Source organism: Pogoniulus pusillus, chromosome Z (assembly GCF_015220805.1).
Source record: "Pogoniulus pusillus isolate bPogPus1 chromosome Z, bPogPus1.pri, whole genome shotgun sequence".
NCBI lineage: Eukaryota > Metazoa > Chordata > Aves > Piciformes > Lybiidae > Pogoniulus > Pogoniulus pusillus.
This window is the reverse complement of record NC_087309.1, coordinates 62,697,498-62,722,153: the sequence shown is the minus strand read 5'-3', so window position 1 is coordinate 62,722,153 and position 24,656 is coordinate 62,697,498. Positions and strand designations below refer to the sequence as shown.

Here is a 24,656-nt window from a genome sequence, read left to right as displayed (position 1 = left end):
TCTGTGAGGTCTCTTCCAACCTTGGTGATACTGTGATATTTTTAGATTTTATGCACTTTTTTACAGCTTAGATCCCTGCTCTGAGAAGAATTAGGCAAGTATAAGGGTAAATTATTAAACAAATCCCTGGACAAAGACTTAAGTTTTGAAATTAAGGTACTTTGTGCCTGTTCATTCATTATATTCATTTTCTGCAGTCCTTGAAGTCTTCTCGATAATACATGTCTATAATAACATTAGTTACAGTACAACAGGAATTAATTTATGGGCACAATAAATGCTCACTGACTTCATCTATCTACTAGTGAATTTAGATGGCAACAACAGTTTTTGCAGTTGGGTAAACACTAAACAGCTTATGTTTGGGAAGCTGTTGAAAGCTCCCTAATAAGATAGGTAATTTCTGGTTGTTAGCATGGTGGAGCCTGCAACATTAATTTAAAGAACTCCATTATTTGGCTGTCAAGAAAAACTGTGTCTGAACTGTGTTTGGTTTTCCAACAAATGTTATCTAAAACCATGATGTGACAACATGAGCTGACAGTTTGTAGATGCAAAGTGCAGGCATCCTGAATGCATAAGAATATGTATTTATCAATGGAAACAGTTAACAAAAGAGGAACTATTCTGGGAAGGAGGGAAGAGGTTAATGGATCTAATGGTCTAGTTGACTGGCTAGGGCTGGAGAATAGGTTGGACTGGATGATCTTGGAGGTCTCTTCCAACCTGGTTAATTCTATGATTCTATGATTCTAAGGATATTTTAAAGAGATGTGTAACTATTTAATCTAATCTAATGCATGCTCCTTATCAAACACAATTTGAAGGTAATGAATGATACCACACCAAAGTACCTTACAGTTTCATAGAAGAACTTTAAATCACCTTGGGTTTGTGTGTTGGGAGTACCAAACTCACTGCAGTCCCCTCACATACATTTGGAAACCTAAATTTGTGTCCGGGCTAAACCTATCCTTTTCCTCTTAGCTATATAAACAGAAAGGAGTTGCTCTTTGGAGGCACATCATTTGCTCCAATGCAATCCTGGCAAAGAAGCTCAAATGAGCATCTAAGCTTCACATATCTAAGGCACAAAGAGATGACTCAAGGGAGTGTGGTGGTGGGAAAGTGAAAACCATACGATCTACCAGCTGTTAAAATTAAAGAATTAAAAAAATCCCCTGTGTAGCATGTGCATCAGATTTCACATCTTCTGTTTACCCCCATGAGATGCAGCACATGCTCCAATGACCTCTAGTCTGCAAAACCTTCTCAAAAATTCAAAGCCTTTGCCATTGTCTTCAAGGCTCACTAGCTCAAGAAGCTCAGGCTTGTCCTCCACACTCAGTTAACCAGCAGTAGTGCACAATGAAATTATTCTAAAAACATTATTTCATAGAAATTACTGAGTTCCATGCAGTTTGGTGTCACCTGCAAACTTACTGAGGGTACTCTCAATTCCATAATCTAGATCACTGACAAAGACCTTAACGAGAACTGGCCCCAAAACTGAGCCTTGGAGAACACTGCTTGTGACTGGCTGCCAGCTGGATTTAACTCCACTCACCACCACTCTTTTGCCTAGCTATCCAGTCAAGTTTTTACCAGCAGAGCATCCACACATCCAAGCCATGAGCAGACAGTTTGTCCAGAAACACTATCTGGGAGATAGTGTTAAAGGCTTAACTAAAGTCCAGCTAAACAACTTGCACAATCTTTTCCTCACCCACTAAGCAGGTCACTTTGTTCAGATTTGTCCAGCAGGACCTGCCCTTTATGAACCTGTGTTGGCTGGGCTTTATCCAGCTGGGCCTTGTCTAGCAAATGCTGCCTAATGGTGCTACAGATGATCTGCTCCATGACCTTCCCTGTCTTCAAGGTCAGACTGACAGCTCTGTAGCAAGCTGGGTCTATCCTCCAGCCCTTCTTGCAAATGGGATAATCTTTGCAAATTTCCACTCAGCTGGGACCTCTACTTTTCCAGGGCTGCTGGTAAATGATGGAAAGTGGCTTGGTGAGCACTTCTGCTGGCTCCCTCAGCACCCTTGGGTATATGCCACCTGGTCCCACAGACATGTGTATGTGTAAATGGTACAGCAGGTCACTAACCATCTCCTCTTGGACTGTTTAGGGGCTTCATTCTGCTGCTCATCCTTATCTTCCAGCTCAAGGGGATGCATATCCAGTGAACAACTGGTCTTACTACTAAATACTACTAAACTACTAAAGAATTTGTTGAGTAGCTCAGCCTTTTCCTCATACTTGACCACTAGGTTCCCCTCTGAGTCCAACAAAGGACATAGATCATTCTAGGAACCTCCAGGACTGCATTCTCACTGCTATACTGTATTTCCATGAGACTTCAGAGAAGTTAAGTGCCCCATGAGAACAAGGCCCAGTGATTGTGAGACTTCTCTCAGTTGCATAGAGACAAGCATTTATATGTTAGCACTTGTCCAATGTGCAGACCATAGCATCCTGGTTGCGTGGTCTACAACAGACCTGGGCACCTCGGCCCTTCAGAACTGCCTCTCTAGGGACTCTGTTGACCAGTCTGTCAGCCTGTGATGGTTTGGGGGTTACCCCGCCCCCCCACACTTTTGAATTTGCCCCAGCTAACTCAGAAGGACCCTGGGAATATAGATGAAGCAATTTATTTACAGCTAGCAGAATTTACAAGCAGCTATTTACAATATATACAGTTATATACAGTTATATACAGAAATATACAAAGGATAAACAATACAAAAGCACAACTCCCCTCCCAGAAACCAAGGTCCCCAGGAGGGGCTTTCAAACCACCCCAACACCTCCCCCCGGCCCTCTCAACCTTACCCCAGTTCTCAGGAAGAAAAGAGGTGCAGCCAAGAGGTTAGGGAGCAAGGTTAGTGGGAGCAGGGTTAATGAGATGTGACCAGGTCTAAGGCAAAAGCAAGAGAGAGAAAAAAATGGAGAAAAAGTCTTTCTTCTTCCCAAAGTTCTCAGCGTGACTGTGAGAGAAGTAGACACAATTGTTTTTCATTTCACTGCCCGTTATCTAGTTCTGTTACCAAAACATTCCAGCTTGCTTCAAACTAGCACACAGCCAAACAGATCTCAAGCAAAAAAACCTGATCATAGTTTGAAAAGGTCTGGGCAAAAGCATGGGGCTCCTGGAAACGGAAGCCTTGTGATGTGGTGTAAAGGTAATGCATGCAAAGCAGTCATTGTGTATTCAGTCAACAAAGTCATGAATTAAGGTGAAGCTAACAATTTAGTCCTTGTAAGACAAGCATGATGGACACTGACCATCACCAGGATGCTTTTCTGTCTATTACTAGTTACTTGGTAAATTGTCTTCTCAAAATCAGTGGTGCTGGGAAATTTCTTCCATCTGCTACACTTGCTTCACTCATTCACAGTTTCCATTATTAGGGTCATTTTTGAGTCATTCTCTGAGTGAATTAGGGGAAGCCATTCTGCTACCCACTTTGTTATAGACTGCCCCTCGCTGAAGAAAAGTAGGTCTTACTCCCTCTTTGGAGTGCATATAATTATACATGAAATAAAAATTGTGTCCTTTTCCATTACTGTTTGCACTAGTTTTCCCTAGTTTATATCCTTCCCCAAATGGGAATCTCCAGGATCTGTCCTGTAAGAGAAAAGTAGAGAGACTAAATATGCTTCTGATCTTTATAACTGTTTCATCCTCTTAGGAAAGTGCCAGTATGGCATTAAACTATGAAACAGTAACAAAACAAATCAAAAAAGAAAATAAAAGAAAAAAATGTGTGTGTGTAGGGGAAAAATTATAGTGAAAATATTCAAACCTCCTCAAAGTTAATTAGTCATGGAAATGGCAAAAAAACCTGTTTCAGTCTGTGTTTCTCTTAGGCTGTCCTGATTTTCCATGCCAACAGCTGTTCCCTTTAACTTTATACACTCAAAGGGAAGACAAAATCAGTGAAGTACTGAGACCGAGGATGATGAGGGTCATGCAACCTATGGATAGCATCAGTGGAAGAACCTCACTAGATGCTGAAGTTCTTCATGGACTTCCTCAGACGGCTATAAAAAAAGATACAATTATTTATTTTTCGGAGTAATTTCTGAATTGCATTCGGTTCCAGCTCTTGTCTGGTGGAGAATCAGTCGTTATCATCACACGAAGAGGTAGTTCCTGTTTGTTAATGATCTTAGAAATGCATTAAAGTAAACTAAGAGGTGGGGGGGGGAAAAAAAAGGATAATTTCATCCTTATCTTCTCAGCTTCTATTATGCGAGATAGTTTACTTCTTTACTGAAACAAAAGCCAAGGCTTAACTCGATGTGCTTTTGCAGTTGTCGTCAGAAGAGTTTAACAGGCATCTGTTAACAAGGTGATGTTGATCTCTATCGCAAAGTACTTCTAACTACATGCAATATAGTACACTTAAAAGGGAACAATGCGTTGTCTTCAAGATGATCTGTAACCTCAACCAATCGCTCAATTTTTTTCAGTCCCAAGCCTGAGACTCTGGCCTTTTTGAAAGTATGTCCTAGAACGTTTGAAGGCCAAACTGACAGGTATCTCTGCTTTTGAGTGGTTGAAAGCCTCTCACTCAGTGGTTCTATTGCACTCTAGTCTCTCGCTCATCACTCCCTGAGCAGCCCCACCTGCCTTTCTGTTTAATGGGAAAGAGTGGAGAAATACTCTCCTGACAGAAACTCTTCTGGCCTTATGACAGAAACTCTTCTGGCTTTATGACATCTGCTTGCTACAGAACCACATCTCAAAAAGAGTGGAACTCAAAGAATTCAGTACTGGCTATAGAAGAACCCTGTAGAAAAGAAAAATTCCATCTTCAGTTTTTTATTAAGTTGCAATACTTGGCATTACAGTGCAATAACGTTTATGGCATTTTATTCAGACTTCTCCACTACTTGTCTGCCTTTGTGTCGTGTCAAATTTGCTTTTGGTGCTATTTTGGCCGGTCAGCATATGGTGATGCTTCTGCACTCAGTTTCCACTACTTAATAGCCTAAGCTTGGGCAACGGTGTACAGCAGTGACAATATAACTCTGGGAATTAACACTGGGGTCAGAAATAGTATCTGTAAATGGTAACTGTGTTAGGTCTTACTCTGATAATCACTCTTAAATTATGTGTAATGTAAAAAAAAAAAACAAAAACAAACCCAAAAACAAAAACCAAAACAAAAACAAGAGAGAAGAAGACAAACAGGTTTTTTTCCAATCTTACACTATTCTGTTTAATAGAACAAAGGAAAAAAGGGGGGGAAATGTTAACAATCTGGATATATCTGATGTGTGTCATTCACGTCCTTCAGCTGTCTTCTCTGATGAAGAGAGGTCTGCACATTGGCCGTGCAAGGAAACACTTCTTGTTTCCTTTTCTGGCTCAAAATGTACAGGATCTATCAAAAAGTGCACAGGACTTCCTCTCACAGATCAAAATCGAGAAAGGAAAAGAATGGAGAGTATTGTTTTCTACCACTTCTTAACTCAGCAAATACCTTTCTGAATACTTAGTTTCTATGTGATCTATAATCTTTGTTTGTAGTGTATGGAACAGAAACATTAAATAGCAAACAGTCCAAGAGGCACACATTTTAACTGCACATTTTGAAGGGACAGCTTCCTAATTTAATAAGTCAGGGTCTCTTCATTGCCTCGGGATAAGTTTTAATTGCTGTAGAGTATTCATCTTGTTTCCTAGAAATCATGGCAGTCTCCTAATTGTCCTCTTTAATCCTATCCTCTAGAAAAGGAGTTCTATTTCTTGTAAACTTTCCCTGGTGTTCATTAAAACAAATCAGCCCAGCTCTCAGCTCACAAGAATCATCCTACATAATCCCCTTTAAGGTTCACAAAAGGGGACCATTCTGGATCCAACTGTTCATTGAAATCTCTCAAACAACCAGAGGTTTTATCATACATAGAGAAACTTTTAAGGTATCATCCAAATCCCACTGAAGACTTTGAGTGTAATTGAGACTTGACTCAGAGTCATTAGTGATTACAGATTTTTCACTGGGGTTTTAGGTGTTGCAACTGAGAGTCATTGCTGCTGTTTCTGATCTTCTCAGTTTTTCTGCACTTGTAGATAACTATTAAATAATTGAGATTAATCTTTATGTATATCATATTACTCCTCCTCAGATTCAGGCTTGGGAGTGTGTACCTTTATATATTTCAAATGGAGAGCTGGAAGACTTCCAATGTACATATAATATTTCCATTCTTTTAAGTAAATGTCATGCACAAATTGTAATGATTAAAAAAACCCACTAAAATAGTAGGTCTGCTTGGCATGCATCTAGAGACACAGAAATGAGAGTTTCTGTGTGTACCTCTGGATGAGTCCTGCACAAGTGTATGTTTTCTCCAGAGTCTGCTGTTAGAATGATATGTGGTTTTCAATAAGTCATGGATACTCATAGGGACTTAACATGGTTCATCAGATACCTGAAGCCTATGAATGCTTGAGAAACTGTGGAGTAGTCTTTGAGTTCCTCTTTCTGCAGTATTTAGTTACTTTTTTTTTCCACAAACATTCTATTATTTCTCACATGTGCACCAGCAGCCCTGGGAGGAAAAGTAGTTATTCTGGCATTTGGAAGAACTGAAGCTATAGTTCTCAAGATCTTCACTTGACCACATAAAGAAACAGCCCTGCAGCTGTCAAATAGAAGCCACCTGCTGGAGCGTATGGGGTAAAATTGTATAATGATAGAAGGACAGTGCCTGCAAGGAAAAGCAGTTAATGCAAGACTGAAAAACACAGTGGCAACAGGGAACTAATGTTGTACCAGAGAACAACTCATATGAGCATCTCAGAACTGGTCGAAGTTCTCCTGCTTATTTGCGAGCCCTTCTGTTCTTAGTGTTTGACGCAGGTTAAGAGAAGGCAGCAAAACCTCCACGCTTTATGCCTTCGTATAACTTTAACAATATGATAGTCAAAGTGTCTCCAAGCTTGAATCTGAGCTGAAGTGCATGGATCTGCCTTGCGTTGCTCTAGGGAGGGAGTAAATGTAAAAGAAATTCCTTCTTGATTGTAATTTTTCAGCGAAGTGTAAAACTGGATGGATATGTGCATAAAATTGTATGATGTTCAGGTCACCCTGCTGGAAACAACAGAGTGAATCTGCTAACAATGACGAAGAAAATGAAGAGACACACAGATTGGGGATTCACTTCCAATGAATTCATTGTTCGTGTTAGGGTTGTGGTTAAATTAGACTGTGCAAATAAATACTCAGAGCACTGAAAATTTGCAAATATTGAAGGAACATTAATGCTTCAGTCGCCTGAAATTCCTATGATCTTATCAAATTTAATTAAATCAGCGCATTGCCTATTCTTTGGGACATAGAGGTAGTTACATTGGAGTATTCTACAAATTTGAGTCTTAAAAGGATTACATAGTGCTTGTTCAATGTCAGAAGGACTATGCTTTTGCTGAGTTTATAAATTTGAAAGGTAGAAGATAAACTGTGAAAGTGAGAGAGCTATCAGGCCATAAAATCATAGAAAAATTTACAGTACAAGGTATAGTTGGAAATGTTGCTGGAGGCATGGGAAGCTTGTGTATTTTTTTAATATCATATTTTGTTGCTTGTTTCTACTGAATTCACCTCAAAAAGATGACTTGTTTTCTGAAAAAAAAAAACCCACCACACAATATTGTTTTGCCTTTCCATATTTTTCTGTTTTGATGTTTTGCATAGGTACTCACTATAGCAGAAAGTAGGGAAGTACAGAAAAGGGGTTTCCAGCCAAAGGTTGATTTCTTCCCCACGCTTTTAATGACAAAGCAAAAACAGATTTAACAAAAGGCCACTCTCCTTTTATCCCACTTTTAGGTATAATCTGGATAAATGCCTGCTCTGGCACTGACAAATTACTTGGATGCACATATTTTTAAAATTATATTTACACGATCCTGCAGTAAAAATTCTAGTGACAGAAGATCCTGCAGAGCAACTGTTTGTATGTGCATATGCATCAAAGGTGTCTGGAATGCATATTAAGAGATGATCTATTGAGGGAAAAGTCTCATTAAAACACATGGTCGATTTTTTTCAGCATTGTGTTCACTTAATAGCATTTAAAGGTGAAGTTAAGCTGCTTGAGAAATGAACTGCACTTGTAAGAAAATACAGATTTCCTCCCCCCCCCCCCCCCCCCCCCCCCCGTGGTTATTTGGTTTTCTGTAACAAATTCTCAATGCCTTATATTAATTATCTGTCTTGTTTCTTCCCCCCCTCCCTCCCCCCCCCCCCCCCTTTTTTTTTTTTCAGAATTAACAAATATTAAAAGTACTCTGAGAACATATTCATCATTTTGTCTGGCTTGACCAACGAATTTTATAATAATCCAAGGATATTTTGAAATGCCTCTGACCAAATTTCAATCAGAGGGTACTTCTTAATAGAAAACACATCTTACGTTTTCACTGGCGACTAAAATTGTCATCCTTCACTAGATGGTGAAAATCTGCTGTTGGAGACAGAGAAGACTTTTTTGTCAGCATTTTTGCTGGTGGAAAAGAGCTGACATCCCCTTGAAACATGAAGCCTTTTGAGAGAAGCCAGTTCCTACTTCTGCCTGTTGTACTAAGAGTTGTGTGCTCCTCCTTTATTAGCGTCAACCTTGGTGTGAAAGTGATGAAGGGACAGTCTGTGTTCCTGTTAGAAGATGACCTCAAGTTTTCCATTCCCAGAGAGAAGGACGCTTGCAAAGTAGAAGTTGTGATTAACGAGCCAATAACACAGAGGGTTGGGAAACTAACTCCACAGGTATTTCAGCTCCATTGTACTGCTCTGAGTGTCCATGTATGCAAATGTGGAAGAAACTACAAAGAGATTCTTAACTGATTATTTTTTGGGGGGGTGGGGGGGGTGGGTGGAGGGGAGTAGTGACTAAAATGTATGAAACCCAGTGGTGTGTGGGATTTAGCCTTTTGCCAAAAGCAGACAGCTGACAAGAGAACTACACTCCAGAAATCCAAAAGCTGAGCTCAACAATACCAGTGCATACGAGTAAGTTTGGTGAGGGTCTCCCTCCACAAGGACAGAATGAGATTTCAAAACTTTCAGTTAGGAGATAGCCTCCTGTCTCTCAACTGCTTGGTTTTCTACCAAGAGGGTAACCAGTGCCTCTCGGGTAATGCATAGCCCATTAGGGCATTTTGTGTTTTAGTCGCTCAGCCACTACTTAGGGAGCAATTAAGAAAAAAGTAATTGCATACAATAAGTTCATTGTGTACGTTCTTGTTTATTCTGCTCAGCTAAATTGCTCGCAGATGGCAAATACGTTGAAACAAAATGTTTTAGTACTTTAATTTTTCAAACTCGTAGGAATAAGGAATTGCATTTGGTGTGAACTCCGTTTTACTGCTCATTTGCCTTACAAATCTCCTCACCTTTTTCATAACAGGAAAGAGCTGCGAGTAACTGATGTTAGGATGGAAGAAGTAGAAGAGGAATGATAAATCATTTTAATGAATGATCACCAAACAGTTGTTAATCTACTTCTCAGAAGTTCTGCATTTTTAACTGCACCATATAGCATACACATCTATCTGCCTGCATATGTGTATTGTTTTAAACATCCTCTTTAAGGTTTCTGGTTGTGCCTGTGCAGAAGCACGAGTCTGGATAGATCTTTCAGAGCTTCTGTCTTCACCATCATCATAGTTTTTGCAGTGCTGACAAGTATTTCAGCAAAACTACCACTTGGAAAAAGTGGAGGCAGTCCAGGGAAAACAGGAGGTGATGATCACACCAGTGTGTGACCTTCTGCTAAGACTGGTCCAAAACAGAGCAGTCCCTCTGCTGAGACGTTCTCAGGACTTGCTCTCTGTCAGCACAGAAACCCTGACCGTGGTCCATCCTCTCCATTTCCCCAGTCCAGTTTGGCCCATGAGGAGAAAAAGAAAGACTTACATGCCTCATTGGCAAGCCTCTTCTGGAGCAAGCTGGCTGGCTGAGGGAGTTACTGTGTTTTCCATTTCTGCCTCAACCTCTACATGCAGTAGAACCAAGTTATTTTTAAAAAGCCACTTAGTTTTATTACCTGACATACTTCAAGCACAAGGTCTTCAAATACCCCAGGATATGTGTCTTCACCACACCTTTCTTCCAAAATGTCTAGACTTCTTGACTTTTGACATTCCCAGTCCCACCTCCTTGAAGTTCTCATCCTTCCATGGCCCTAATGTGAGCCCAGGCAGCCAAGTGTGAATCTTGAGGGATGCAGGTACATGTCTAAGGGAGACGGCAACCCTGCTAGGCATGCTATCAGGCTGGAGAAGGACTGTGGCTGCTGGTGGTGCCCAGAATACCTCCCCCAGATGGCTCCTCTTCCAAGTGCCATCCCAGTAGGAAAGGTACCTCCTCTTCTCTGCAGCCATGAGGAGGTGGAAATGACAGAGACTGCCAGCAAGACACCTCTCTAGCTATTTCTAGCCTTATTTTCTTTCTGGTAAAGAACAAGAAGGCATTTGTAAGTTAAGTACTTCTCTTTTAATTGATAAAATCCTAAGATAGATGCTGAAAAGTCCTGCTGAGCATTTACCATTCATGAAAAGAAATGCCAGGCTCTTTCTTCCAGGAAATTCTGTGGCCAGAAAAAGTCTCTGGACAGATAGATCTGCTTTACTGCCGTTACAGTGAGCAATGCCCTAGGAATGTATGACAATTTATAATTTGTAATTGAAAAGCAGTTGAATTAGAAAAAAACCACCAAAGGTTGTCAGTAATTAGGAAAAGGTTTAGATCTCCTTTGTCTTGCCCATCGAATTTATAGACAATTAGGGATGCATGTTCAGGTAGAATGAGAATGTATTAGGAAACACAAAGCAGATGTTCCTTTTTGCGAAGTAGATTGTTTCTTACACATAAATGAAAAGGAAGTTCTTCACAGAGAGAGTCATTTGCCATTGGAATGGGAGTCACCATCCCTGAGGGTGTTCAAGAAAAGCCAGGATGAGGCACTTAGTGCCATGGTCTAGTTGACTGGCTAGGGCTGGGTGCTAGGTTGGACTGGATGATCTTGGAGGTCTCTTCCAACCTGGTTGATTCTATGGTTCTATGAAAACACTGTCAGTCAGTATTGACAGGCTGTTGTGGTGACCTGCAAAATGAACACCAAAACTCACGCAGAGTTACGAAGTAGATATGCTTTATTACAGCGCTGGGTGCAGGCAGGATTGCTCCATCAATCCTGCACACTCCATCTTGACACAAGCCAAAATTTGTGTTACAAAAACATCCATATTCATAATGAGAGGTAGGGTTATTACAGTTATCTCTTGGAGTTCACTAACGTAGGTATTTTCCCATTCTCCGCCCCGGTTCCATCCTACTCTGTTGGTCTTGAATGGTTATCTGAGATAAGGGCCAGCACAGTCTCCCTCACCGGGTCTTTTCATCTGTGGTCAGCAGACCCCTCTTCATTGCTGATGTCAGGATATCTCTGCTTCTCCTTTATCTCCTTCCTGCTTTCCTTAGTGACTGCAGGCCTGGGGCTTTACAAGATTACATAGAATCAACCAGGTTGGAAGAGACCTCAAAGATCATCCAGTCCAACCTATCACCCAGCCCTAGCCAGTCAACTAGACCATGGCACTGAGTGCCTCATCCAGTCTTTTCTTGAAGACCCCCAGGGACGGTGCCTCCACCACCTCCCTGGGCAGCCCATTCCAATGGGAAATCACTCTCTCTGTGAAAAACTTCTTCCTAACATCCAGCCTATACCTACCCTGGCACAACTTGAGACTGTGTCCCCTTGTTCTATTGCTGGTTACCTGGGAGAAGAGGCCAACCCCCACCTGGCTACAATGTCCCTTCAGGTAGTTGTAGACAGTAATAAGATCACCCCTGAGCCTCCTCTTCTCCAGGCTAAACAGGCCCAGTTCTCTCAACCTCTCCTCATAGGATTTGTGTTCCAGGCCCCTCACCAGCTTTGTTGCCCTTCTCTGGACATGTTCCAGTACCTCAACATCTTTCTTGAATTGAGGGGCCCAGAACTGGACACAGTACTCAAGGTGTGGCCTGACCAGTGCTGAGTACAGGGGAAGAATAACCTCCCTTGTCCTGCTGGCCACACTGTTCCTGATGCAGGCCAGGATGCCATTGGCTCTCTTGGCCACCTGGGCACACTGCTGGCTCATCTTCAGCTTACTATCTATCAGTACCCCCAGGTCCCTTTCCTCCTGGCTGCTCTCCACCCACTCAGTCCCCAGCCTATAGCGCTGCTTGGGGTTATTGTGGCCAAAGTGCAGAACCCTGCACTTGGCCTTGTTAAATCTCATCTCATTGGCCTCTGCCCACCCATCCAGCCTGTCCAGGTCCCTCTGCAGGGCTCTCCTACCTTCCAACAGATCAACACCTGCTCCTAGCTTGGTGTCATCTGCAAACTTACTGATGCTGGACTCAATGCCCTCGTCCAGATCATCAATAAAGATATTGAACAGGACTGGGCCCAGCACTGATCCTTGGGGAACACCACTTGTGACTGGCTGCCAACTGGACGTGGCACCATTCACCACCACTCTCTGGGCTCTGCCATCCAGCCAGTTCTTGATCCAGCACAGAGTGAATCTGTCCAAACCATGAGCTGCCAGCTTGGCTAGGAGCTTCTTGTGGCAGACAGTGTCAAAGGCTTTGCTGAAGTCCAAGTAGACTACATCCACAGCCTTCCCCACATTCACCAGGCGGGTAACCTGATCATAAAAGGAGATCAGGTTGGTGAGGCAGGACCTGCCCTTCCTAAACCCATGCTGGCTGGGCCTGATCCCTTGGCTATCCTGTAGGTGCTTTGTGATGGCACCCAAGATGACCTGTTCCATGACCTTGCCTGGCACTGAGGTCAGGCTCACAGGTCTGTAGTTTTCTGGCTCCTCCTTACGACCCTTCTTGTGTATGGGAATCACATTGGCCAGCTTCCAGTCTTCAGGGACCTCTCCAGTGAGCCAGGACTGCTGATAAATGATGGAGAGTGGCTTGGCCAGCTCAGCTGCCAGCTCTCTCAGCACCCTAGGGTGGATCCCATCCGGTCCCATGGACTTGTGAGGATCCAAGTGACTTAGCAGATCCCTTACTGCTTCCTCATGGATTAGAGGGGGACTGTACTGGTCCCTGACTCCATCCACCACTTCAGGAGTCCAGCTGTCCTGGAGACAACCTGTCCCACTAGTGAAGATTGAGGCAAAGAAGGTGTTAAGCACCTCTGCCTTTTCCTCATCCTTTGTCACTCTATTCCCCTCTCTATCTAACAAGGACTGGAGGTTGTCCTTGGCCCTTCTCTTGCTATTCATATATTTAAAGAAACACTTTTTATTTTCCTTGGCAGCTGTGGCCAGCCTGAGCTCCAAGTGGGCTTTTGCCTCTCTAATTTTTCCTCTACAAGACCTAGCAACCTCCTTGAACTTCTCCTGGGACACCTCCCCTCTTTTCCAAAGGTGATACACTCTCTTTTTAATCTTTAATTCCTTCAGCAGCTCCCTGCCCATCCAGCCTGGATGCCTCCCTCGTCGGCTCATCTTCCGGCTCAGTGGCACTGCCTGCTCCTGTGCCTTCAGGAGTTCTTTCTTGAAGCAGGTCCAACCTTCCTGGACCCCTTTGTTTCTAAGGGCTATTTCCCAAGGAACTTTCTGAATTAGTTCCTTAAATAGGCTGAAGTCTGCCCTTCGGAAGTCCAGTGTGGAGGTTCTGTTGATGCCCCTCCTGGTTTCTCCACGTATTGAAAACTCTATAATTTCATGGTCACTGGACCCCAGGCAGCCTCCAACCACCACATCCCCTACCAGCCCCTCTCTATTTGTGAGCAGCAGGTCAAGCAGGGCTGCCCCCCTGGTAGGCTCACGTAACAGCTGGGATAGGAAGTTGTCTTCCACACATTGCAGAAACCTTCTAGACTGCTTCTTCTCTGCAGTGTTTAAGTCCCAGCAGATGTCTGGTAGGTTAAAGTCGCCCACCAGAACAAGGGCAGGTGATCTTGAGGCAGCCTCCAGTTGCTTAAAGAGTAATAAATCAACCTCTTCTTCCTGGTTGGGTGGTCTGTAACAGACTCCAACCAGGATATCAGCCTTGTTGGCCTTCGCCTTAAGTCTCACCCATAATGACTCAACTTGATCATCCCTGATTTCTACCTCCATGACATCCAGAGCATCCCTAATATACAGAGCCACTCCCCCGCCCTTTCTCCCTTGCCTGTCTCTCCTGAAGAGTCTGTAGCCATTGATTACAGCACACCAATCATGTGAGCCATCCCACCATGTTTCAGTGATGGCGACAATATCATAGTTTCCCTCCAGCACCAGAGCTTCCAGCTCCTCTTGTTTGTTACCCATACTGCGTGCATTAGTGTACATGCACTTCAGCTGGGCTGCTGCTTTTACTCCTAGCTCTAGCCTACCTTCCTCAATTCCCTTTGATTTATCTCTGGTGCTGTCATGTTTAACCCCCTCCCCCTTCCATTCTAGTTTAAAGCCCTCTCAACAAGCCCAGCCAGCTCATGTGCCAGGGTCCTTCTCCCCTTCTGTGATAGTTGTGTCCCATCTGCTGATTGCAGACCTGTGGCAAGATGAAGTTCCCCAATATCAAAGAATCCAAAGTTATGTTGGATGCACCAACCTCTGAGCCACTTGTTCATCAAATATGCTTTCTTATTCTTCTCTGTATTCTCTGTATTCCAGCCTGTGACTAAGTATTCTTCTCTGTATTCCAGCCTGTGACAGATCTCCAACTAGTAGCTGCAGACACTTCTGCAGTAGTTGTTTAGGTTTGCATATTATCAACTGACTGCTACAAACAAACATTTCTACAAAGTTCGGTGTTTTATGGTTTGCCACAGACACCCTCAAAATGTGCTTTTGGTCTGTAAGGCCCTTTACCAGCACTCTTTGACTTTTCTTATATCAGTGGAAAGGTCCTTAATTTTCCAGCCCTTTGCTATTAATTAGGAGATGTAACTAATGATGTCTTAGAAAGAAAAAAAAGCAATTATTTAATATGATGAACCATCTCCTGTTCTAAAGGCAGTCCCTCCTAATGTGAGCAGGGATGCGTCACCTGTGCAATAAGTCATTATCAGGTGCACACCAGCCCTAGAAATTGACAAAACCCCTACTGACTTTGAGCGTTCTACATTGATCTACATCAGTGAAGAATCTCATCTTCAGTGTAGAACATGAAGCTACTGGAAGCTGTGCTGTGAATGACCTTTTGTTTTTTAGGTAACACACAACCTAACTACTTCTCTCTCCCTTTCCCTCCCCTGCTTTTTTTATGGAATACCACTTAGGGCTATCTAATTAATTAACCATCTTCCTTTAGGTTATCTTGTCCTAAGAAAGAAAATACATTAAGTGAGAAAAATATGTGTTTGTTGTTTGTTACATCCTGAAAAATAACACAATGCACATTCCTGTGACACTTGAAAACAATATACAACAGAATCGTAGAATCATAGAATCATAGAATCAACCAGGTTGGAAGAGACCTCCAAGATCAGCCAGTCCAACCTAGCACCCAGCCCTATCCAATCAACTAGACCATGGCACTAAGTGCCTCATCCAGTCTTTGCTTGAAGACCTCCAGGGACGGTGCCTCCACCACCTCCCTGGGCAGCCCATTCCAATGGGAAATCACTCTCTCTGTGAAGAACTTCTTCCTAATATCCAGCCTATACCTACCCTGGCACAACTTGAGACTGTGTCCCCTTGTTCTATTGCTGGTTGCCTGGGAGAAGAGGCCACCCCCCACCTGGCTACAATGCCCCTTCAGGTAGTTGTAGACAGTAATAAGAAGATCCACGACACAAAAAAATCTTCATATGAGAAGAGTTTCGTTTTGTTTTTTCCCCACAAACTGTTCTTGTCCTTCTATGCAATCCCAACAAAATCACTCATGCTTTCCATAACACCATATACTATGGATTATCCTATGATTCATTTAAGTAATAGTAAAAGTGGCAAATGAATGCATATGTATCTGATAATCAACTAACTCATTACTTTAAAAAAAAATAAAAATCCAGCAGTACATTTTAAAACCACTAGGAATACAGAAAAATTGCCACATAACTTGAGCATCTGAGAGTAACTTTGGTGAAAATGGACAATGTCAATAATAACAAAAGCTAATTATTTTTCCATTATAGAAGAATGCAATTTCTGTGTAACGAAAAGAAACAAAGAGAGAAACAAAGGTCACTAGTTCTTACATCTTCTAATGTGAATGCATTAAGTGGTCGTGATGCTCTTCAGTCAACTAAACCTTAACAGATTATTTAGGAATCAAAATATTCTTTTATTTTTGTACTGAAACTCAGAGAATCCAAAGACTTTGTCTATGCACTGTACTTCCAGTCAACATTTCAGAAATTTACTAAAATCTCTTCCATTTCACTGTCCTCCAAAGTGGTTAGTGAGATGGGGAGATGTAAGTAGCCCAGGCAAGGCACTTCATGATTCATGAGTAGTTGTACTTAAAAAAATGAGTGGAAGTAGGAAATTGTACCTTCTTCTTGGAGGGAAAAAAAAAAAAGTCCTTTGTCAGTTAGCTGTATGCATGCGTATATTAATCCTCAACAGAATCATAGAATGATTTAGGTTGGAAGAGACCTCAAAGATCATCTACTTCCAACCCACCACCATAGGCAGGGACACCTCCCACTAGGTCACTGAAGGACTCAGCTAACCTAGCCTTGAACATCTCCAGGGAGGGAGCAGCCACAACCTCCCTGGGCAACCTGTGCCAGTGTCTCACCACCCTAACCAAAAACTTCTTCTTAACATCTAGTTGGAATCTTCCTTCTTTGAGTTTAAACCCATTTCTCCTCATCCTGTCATTACAAGACCTTGTAAATAGTCCCTCCCCACCCCTCCTGTAGGCCCCCTTCAGATACTAGGAGGCTACTATAAGGTCTCTTCGAAGCCTTCTCTTTTCCAGGCTGAAGAGCCCCAACTCTCATAGCCTGTCCTCACAGGAGAGGTGCTCCAGCCCTCTGACCGTCTTTGTGGCCTGCTTCTGAACTCATTCCAGCTGTTTGATGTCCTTGTGTTGGGGGGGCCCAGAACTGCACACAGTATCTCAGGTCTCTTAATGAATGCTGAACAGCTTTTACTCAGCAAAAAGAGTTTATTTTACTCCATAGAAGCACTAGACACACGTGATTCCTGCATATAATAGCTGAATCACAATGACGTTTAGATTGGCAGCGAGACAATCAGGAAATGCAATAATTAATGTTTTCCTTCTTGCTGACAGGTATATACCATTTCTGCAGGTATGAAACATGCATATCCTCCATCTCGATATGGGTTGTGTAGGGGTTCCCTGGTGTCACAAGTGTAACATACACATGGTCTTATCAGTGCTAGGAGTGTTCAGCTATTCCACTACTAAGAAATGCAATGACATGGGAACTGTAATTTGCCACGCTTGTAAATTCACATATGTTAGGACACAAAAATCCCAGACCCCAGAATCGAAATCTCTGCTCAAAAGAATGGGTGTGTCAGAACTCTCTTCAGCACTCTTTTGGGTAATGGGTAAGGCGTTTTCCTTCCTTACCTTACTTTTGCAAGGCCATAAGCTGTCGAATAAAAAAATTCAACCTGAAATATGTGTCTGCCTTGAATGGTTGAGCTGTGGCCAGACATCTTCACAAATTTGACCTACATCAGGTGTGCCATAAGAATTCGTTTCTTTTGTATTAGCAGATGGATATGATATGGAAATTCTGCCCACCTTTACGCTGTAGTATTACACTGATGCTGGGGCTGGGTGTTGGTGTGGCACAGTGTTACAAAGTAAAGTTTCATAACACACAGAGACAACACCTGGTCTGCTAAAAGACTACTAGCACGCATTCAGTGTTCCAAAAACATGTAACAAATCTGAGCTAGCTTCCAACAGTGAAGTTTCACAGCATCGTACATTTTTAGTCCCATGGTAGTGGCCGTGAAGCAGGATTTAATGTACAATTGCTGCAAGTAACTTTAAAAGCAGAGAAATCTAACATTATACTCCAGGAACTGCTGTCTTTTCAGATCCACTGAGGTTCTCCCATTGAATACAACTACATCCATAAGTCCACAGGCAAAGGTAGTAGAGAAGTGCGTGTTTAAATTATTTATTGTGCTGGAGGAGACACCTGGCAGCCTGAAGCAATCACATTTATATGTCCATTCTCTTAAAGGATGTCAGCAGTGCCACAATAAAGTGGTTGCTTTGGCTCCCACTGGGAGACCACTGAAGAGGTAAACGAATACTTAAGTATTCACAGAAACAAATGTCAGATATAAGATTTCCTCAGTATGATGCATTCCTGGCAGTCGGAAATGGATCAGAAGCCAGAAAGTTAACATCCTTGTCAGTGTTGTGCTTGTCTATTCTTTCTCCTTCACAGGTTTTTGACTGTCACTTCCTTCCTAATGAAGTCAAATATACACACAATGGTTGTCCAATTCTAGATGAAGACATGGTAATGCTTAGGCTGTACAGGTAAGTAGTGGTGGGAGATTGCAGCTCATTGTTATCAGGGGAACCATTGTTTTCAGCCTGTTTTTCATGGTAAATGCATTTTCTGCTGCACATAACATAATTACTTAGATCCAGTTGCAGCAACATTAGTCAAAAAGTGACAATCTGTTTACAGAAACATTTATCACAGTGTAGGTCTGATCACTGTAACTATGTGTTTGTTGGTATTCACAAATATTATCTATTGCTCGTTAGAGAAACTCAGTGGTTTTTCTTCCTATTAAAGTCACAATAGTAATTTCAGAGCACTGTGTGTTCTGTCCTGTCCTGATGATGGGTATCTTTATATATACACAGTGAGTAACCTCTTCCTTTGCACAAACACCCTTTTTACAAATATGAGGAGGTGGGTAGCAGTGTCTGGCACCTCATGGTCTTCAGTGATTTAGGGTTTGAGGGCTCATGAGAAAAAGGAGTTGAAGTAAGAGAGGCCAATGCCAAACTCAGAGCAACACAAAGTGGGATGATGTGTAATTGTTTTCCTTCTATCACTTGCAGGTTTACAGAAATGGAAACATTTGTAGAAACGTTCACCCTCCATGTTCAGTTACTTGAACCAGACTGTAACATCATCAAAATGCGCTCTGGAGCCCTGGAGGTCCCTGAGTACTATGGTCTTTCCAGGGTGATTGACAAGAACATCCTCACTTTTGACTATGACAGGAAGATAAATCTGGATTGCACCATTTCCATAGCCTCCTCAGAAACCCACCTGCCTGCTCATGGCCAGCTCATCGCTGGGGAAGTGAAGCAAAAGCAGCTCCATGGAGATAAGCTACAGAGCCTCTTCCCTAGCACTGGTATGATGTGCTTTAGTTGTTTGTATTAGCAGGTTCAAACAGACCCAGCTGAGTAAGTCTGCCGCAGTGGGTTGCTTCACAAATGTTAGCTGTGTCATGTGAAGTTTAACAAGCTACTTGGCCTACCATGGAGACTGAAAGGTACAGGAATTTCATTGTGCTACAACACCAATTACAGATCCAGGTCAACAATCCCACATCTGGAGTCCACTTTTGGCTCTGTAGATCAATGTGAAGGCTTTGAGAGTCCTAAGACTCAGTAGAAACAAGGACATGGCCTGAAGCTGTGCCAAGGGAGGTTTAAGTTGGATGTTAGGAAATGCTTCCTTGTTGAAAGGGTAATTAGACACTGGAATGGATTACCAGGGAAGTGGTAGAGTTGCTGTCCCTGGAGATGTTTAAGGAAAGATTGGATGTGGCACTTAGTGACATGATCTAGTTGATGTGGTGATGTTAAGTCTTAAGCTGGCCTTGATGACCACAGAGGTCTATTCCAGCCTCAATAATTCTGTAATTCTGCAAAACAGCACAGAAAGCCACTGGAGGCAGCACTTCAAAAGACCAAGGGAGATTGGAGTTGTAAGATGCCAGTTGAAAACAAGATTCTTTAGAAAAATCTAAGTCAGGAAAGGAGTCCTAATTCTCATCATGCAGGCTTTTTGTAAGTTTAGCTATAAAAATGGACTTCCTATGTTGGTTTCTGCTGTGGCAAGTGTCTCATTATTGCTTCTGTTGGGTTTCAGAGCACAGCCTGGGCCAGCAGTGCAGAAATAGGAGCTGCATTCTGGGACTGGGAGTTGTTCAGAGCACAAAAATGAGCTGTGAAGAATTTCTGAGGATGGGAATTCGATATCAGCACCTTGACTCTTCCTCACCTGACATTGATTATATTCCTGTGAGACTGGATCTCACAGACAGCAGAAGCAAAACTCTGCACAAGGTAGGCTTTATCTCACAATATCTGATTGTCTTCCTAGTTAAAAAAAAAAAGAAAAAGAAAAAAATAAAAGAAAATAATGTTGTTCCTTTTCACATATAAAGAGAGATAATGAGCATAAAACTTGATTCAGCTCTTAGAATGTTGCTAGCTGGGCAAATTCTACTTAGACTATTATGGCCACACAGAAACACTTTTTGGTTATTTACTGTAAGACAGAAGTAATTTAGCCTGCAAGTAAAATTATGTATGACATAGTTCTACTTTTTTAATACAATGTGATCTTCATTGACTTCAACTTAAAGAGTAATTAATAAGGTAAGAGCTGTGTGAACATATTGAGTTGGTAATAATTAATGATTTGTGCATGTTTCTATCAGGTAAAATTATTCTTCAAACTCATGTCAAATTAAGCAAATTGTTTCAGTCCAAAATTAAGGACAAAAATAAGACTAGAGAACCTGGAAGATCTTTTCATGAGGTCTAAATATTTACTCCAGGCATTTCTACACTAACGTGTTCAAATTTTTAGTTTAAAAGTAAGCATTGCTTTCACATGTATCCTAACTAGCTATGTGAAGGCAATGTAAATTTATTTTATTTGCTTCGTGTTGTCCTTTCATTTGACTCTTTTATTTCTTTTGCAGAGTGAGTATGCATGGCTCCCTGTTCGGATTAAAGGTGCTGTTCCCAATCAAATGCCCAAAGCTGCCCCAGCAGCAAAGTTTTTCCTGGAAGTGGATCAATTTATTTTAACTCCCCTTACGACCACAACCGTTGATGTGGAAGACAAAGAAACTCCAAAGTCTCTTCTTGTATTCAATATTACCAAGCCACCTCCACAGGGCTTCATCACTCATTTATCTGACCACACAAAACCTGTTGGGTCCTTCACGTGGAAAGATCTCAGTGACATGCTTATAGCTTATCAGCCTCCAAATAAGAGCCACACAGAGAGGAGAAGTTACAAGGTAGAAGTGTAATGTATGAGTATTTGTAGTATTACTCTCTTTAAGATTCAGTAAGCTATAAATAAGTGCATTCATATACAATTGATATTTTTCAGGGAAAAAAACCCATGCTTATCTATATGCTGCACTTTGGCCACAACAACCCCATGCAGAGATACAGGCTGGGGTCAGAGTGGCTGGAGAGCAGCCAGACAGAGAGGGATCTGGGGGTGCTGATTGATACCCGCCTGAACATGAGCCAGCAGTGTGCCCAGGTGGCCAAGAGAGCCAGTGGCATCCTGGCCTGCATCAGGAATGGTGTGGTCAGCAGGAGCAGGGAGGTCATTCTGCCCCTGTACTCTGCACTGGTTAGACCACACCTTGAGTACTGTGTTCCGTTCTGGGCCCCCCAGTTTAGGAAGGACACTGAGATGCTTGAGCGTGTCCAGAGAAGGGTGACGAGGCTGGTGAGAGGCCTCGAGCACAGCCCTATGAGGAGAGGCTGAGGGAGCTGGGATTGTTTAGCCTGGAGAAGAGGAGGCTCAGGGGTGACCTTATTGCTGTCTACAACTACCTGAGGGGTGGTTGTGGCCAGGGGGAGGTTGCTCTCTTCTCTCAGGTGGCCAGCGCCAGAACGAGAGGACACAGCCTCAGGCTGTACCAGGGGATATTTAGGCTGGAGGTGAGGAGAAAGTTCTTCACTGAGAGAGTCATTGGACACTGGAATGGGCTGCCCGGGGAGGTGGTGGAGTCGCCATCCCTGGAGCTGTTGAAGGCAAGGTTGGACGTGGCACTTGGTGCCATGGTCTAGCCTTGAGCTGTGTGGTAAAGGATTGGACTTGATGATCTGTGAGGTCTCTTCCAACCTTGGTGATACTGTGTGATACTGTGAAGGTTGGAGCAGAGGTAAAATCTTCTACTCACTTTGTCCTATGACTCATCAGTACAACTGTCTTAACACAAATCAGGTATTTGTTGGTCACTAGTGAAGAAAGCTTTTCATCCCCTCTGATTAAGAATATCTAACATCCCCTCTGATTAAGAATATCCATCCTGGTGGGGTTTTGTTTGTTTGTTTGTGGGTTTTGGTGTTTTGGGAGGTTTTTGGGGGTTTTTTGGTCCTTCACATCCTACCTACTGCAGCAGTGGTAGTATAGGGGTTACCAAAAGAGTCTTCCAGCAGGAATTTTTTTAAACAGTAAAAGCATAAAGAAAATGAAGCAAATGAAAAACACAGACTAGTATTTGCAGGGACTGAAGAAGATGAGTAAATGAACAGTACCAATCTATGGGACCAAGGCTGTAGGAACACATTTACATTTTATGGGGGCAAACAGAGCACACCTTCTGTCTTTTCCATGCTGACTGATAAGGATGTTTGTCCCTTCAGATCTGCCATAGGATGCTGATAATGGGAGCCTCCTACTTTGCGTACATCACATTGTTTTTTTCCAGCAACAACTATGCTAGACATTTTGTGTCGTTTAGTAGCATGCAGAGCACTCGGAGAATTAAACAGTAGTTTTAAAAAGAAGATATAGGAAGTAAAGAAATGAGTTACAGGAGTTTATAAATATGCTGATAATTAAAACTATCTGACAGCAACGACCCAAACAAAAGAAAATGGTTGGCACTGAAGTAAAGACATCGAAGAAGCAAAATCAGAGCAAGGTCAACTGGGGAAAAGGTGAACTGGAAATCTGGGCAACACTAACAGTCAACTTTGGCATCCGATGCTGACAAGGCTTGTGGTTTTTTCAACCCTGGCTATGATAAGAATCTCCTGTTTCCTTAGTACGAGGATCAGTAACCCTGCCCATCTGCCTGCTCCTAAGTGCCTCTTCTTTATTGTGTCCAAGAATCTGACAGCTCAAGAGTTTGACTTTTTTTGTTGTTGTTTGTTTCAGTCTATTTTTTTTCTTGTCCTACATATATTAAAAGAGCAGGAAATACCCCCTCCCCCTTTACTGTTGTTATGTAAAACTCTCTATGCTAATTGCTGAGTTAATTGTACCCTAAACGACAGAGAAAACACATGTCTTTCCCACCGCACCGCAAACTAACTTTCCCAGCGTTCACTGTGAAGAGAACAGAAGGCAGAGACTTGATTTATTGCAGACTCTCTTTAGAAGCCAAATCAAGTTTGCTAATGTATTACCAAAAGATTTTAAGATCTCTCAGGAACGAATGCACTACACGTGTTTTGAAGTACAGTGGATTTTCAAGGTGGTTTTCTTTTTATTTGTTTTGGTTTGGTTGTTTTCTTGGTGTTTGTTTGGTTTTTTTTCCCCTCACAATAAATATCTTGTCTGTTTTCACATCAGGTGGAATTTGAGGTTCACGACTTCTACTTTAAAAGGAGCTTACCAATCACTGTGCATCTTTCTATCAGAACAACAGATACAAATGCTCCTCGAGTTTCATGGAATACAGGTCAGTTCTCCTTTCCTCAGTTTATTTTGCTACGTTTTGCATTTGTAAAAAAGCTTTGACAGAGATATTTGACAAAGCTCTAAAATTCAGATTCACACCCGAAGGTTATGGATAATTAAACTGAGGTTTGAGGATCGTTAAACTGAAAATTAGATTTACATCTACTTTTTTTCCCCTAGTTATCCATTCAGGTGAGAATATGTTAGAACAGCTTGAAAAAAAAAATCTCCAGTCTTACCTGAATGACAAACGAACACACAGGCACAAAAAGCATTACAGGAAGTTCAGGATTTCTGTAGATAGAATTTTCTTCAGCAATTAACTGGACATAAAAGAGTATAAATAGCAACGACAAATACATGATGGAATAAAAGGGTATGTGCACTACCATTCATTTGAACTTTGGAAACTTTAAGGCTCTTTCAAACATATTTGCAAAGCCTGCGTTGGAGGCAGTACAGTCTTGCCAATCTAGAGTGAAATGTGCACTTTGAAATTCATTCATCAAAAGGCAAAGGTGAAAGATCAAACAAGTCGTGAAGTTAACACCACAGAGAGTGCAGTCTCTTCACAGTAGAGAAGGGAGATCCAAAACCAAAAGGCTTGTGGCTACAAGAGAATTCCCACCTGAAAGTTCTGTTGGACTCAGAGATATTGTCCTGCCATAAATATCAGCACATACTTTGAAATGCAGACTGACTAAGGAAGTTGAATGCCTGTTCTCAGACACTGTGAGACTGCAAGTGCAGTGCTACGATTATGATTTAGCTGGGAAAAAAAAACCTTTAAAGACAGTTGAGTAGGGCAAGCATGTCAGAATAAAAACTAGTATCAAGTTTTTAAACTGGACTTGAAATGCCAGTCTCAGGTAGGCAGGTATATGGAATCAAACAGATTTGTGGGGTTTTGTTTGTTTGTTTGTTTGTTCTCACTGCAGAAACCTTTAGAAAGGTTGGATGCTGACAATCTTGACCTTCACAGACGCTTTGGTGAAATA

At 42.1% G+C, this 24,656-nt stretch overlaps 1 protein-coding gene across 2 annotated transcripts in view; it reads left to right on the top strand.

The window, feature by feature from the left end:
* Nucleotides 1-8,555: 8,555 nt before the first annotated feature.
* Nucleotides 8,556-24,656, top strand: part of FREM1 (FRAS1 related extracellular matrix 1) — a 78,486-nt gene continuing 62,385 nt past the window's right edge. For both annotated transcript variants that reach the window (XM_064176488.1, XM_064176487.1), the window contains exons 1-6: nt 8,556-8,783; nt 18,406-18,500; nt 19,038-19,339; nt 20,083-20,279; nt 20,924-21,247; nt 23,551-23,659. In XM_064176488.1, coding sequence (XP_064032558.1) covers nt 8,556-8,783; nt 18,406-18,500; nt 19,038-19,339; nt 20,083-20,279; nt 20,924-21,247; nt 23,551-23,659 — 1,255 coding nt within the window. The remainder of the gene's footprint in view (nt 8,784-18,405; nt 18,501-19,037; nt 19,340-20,082; nt 20,280-20,923; nt 21,248-23,550; nt 23,660-24,656) is intronic.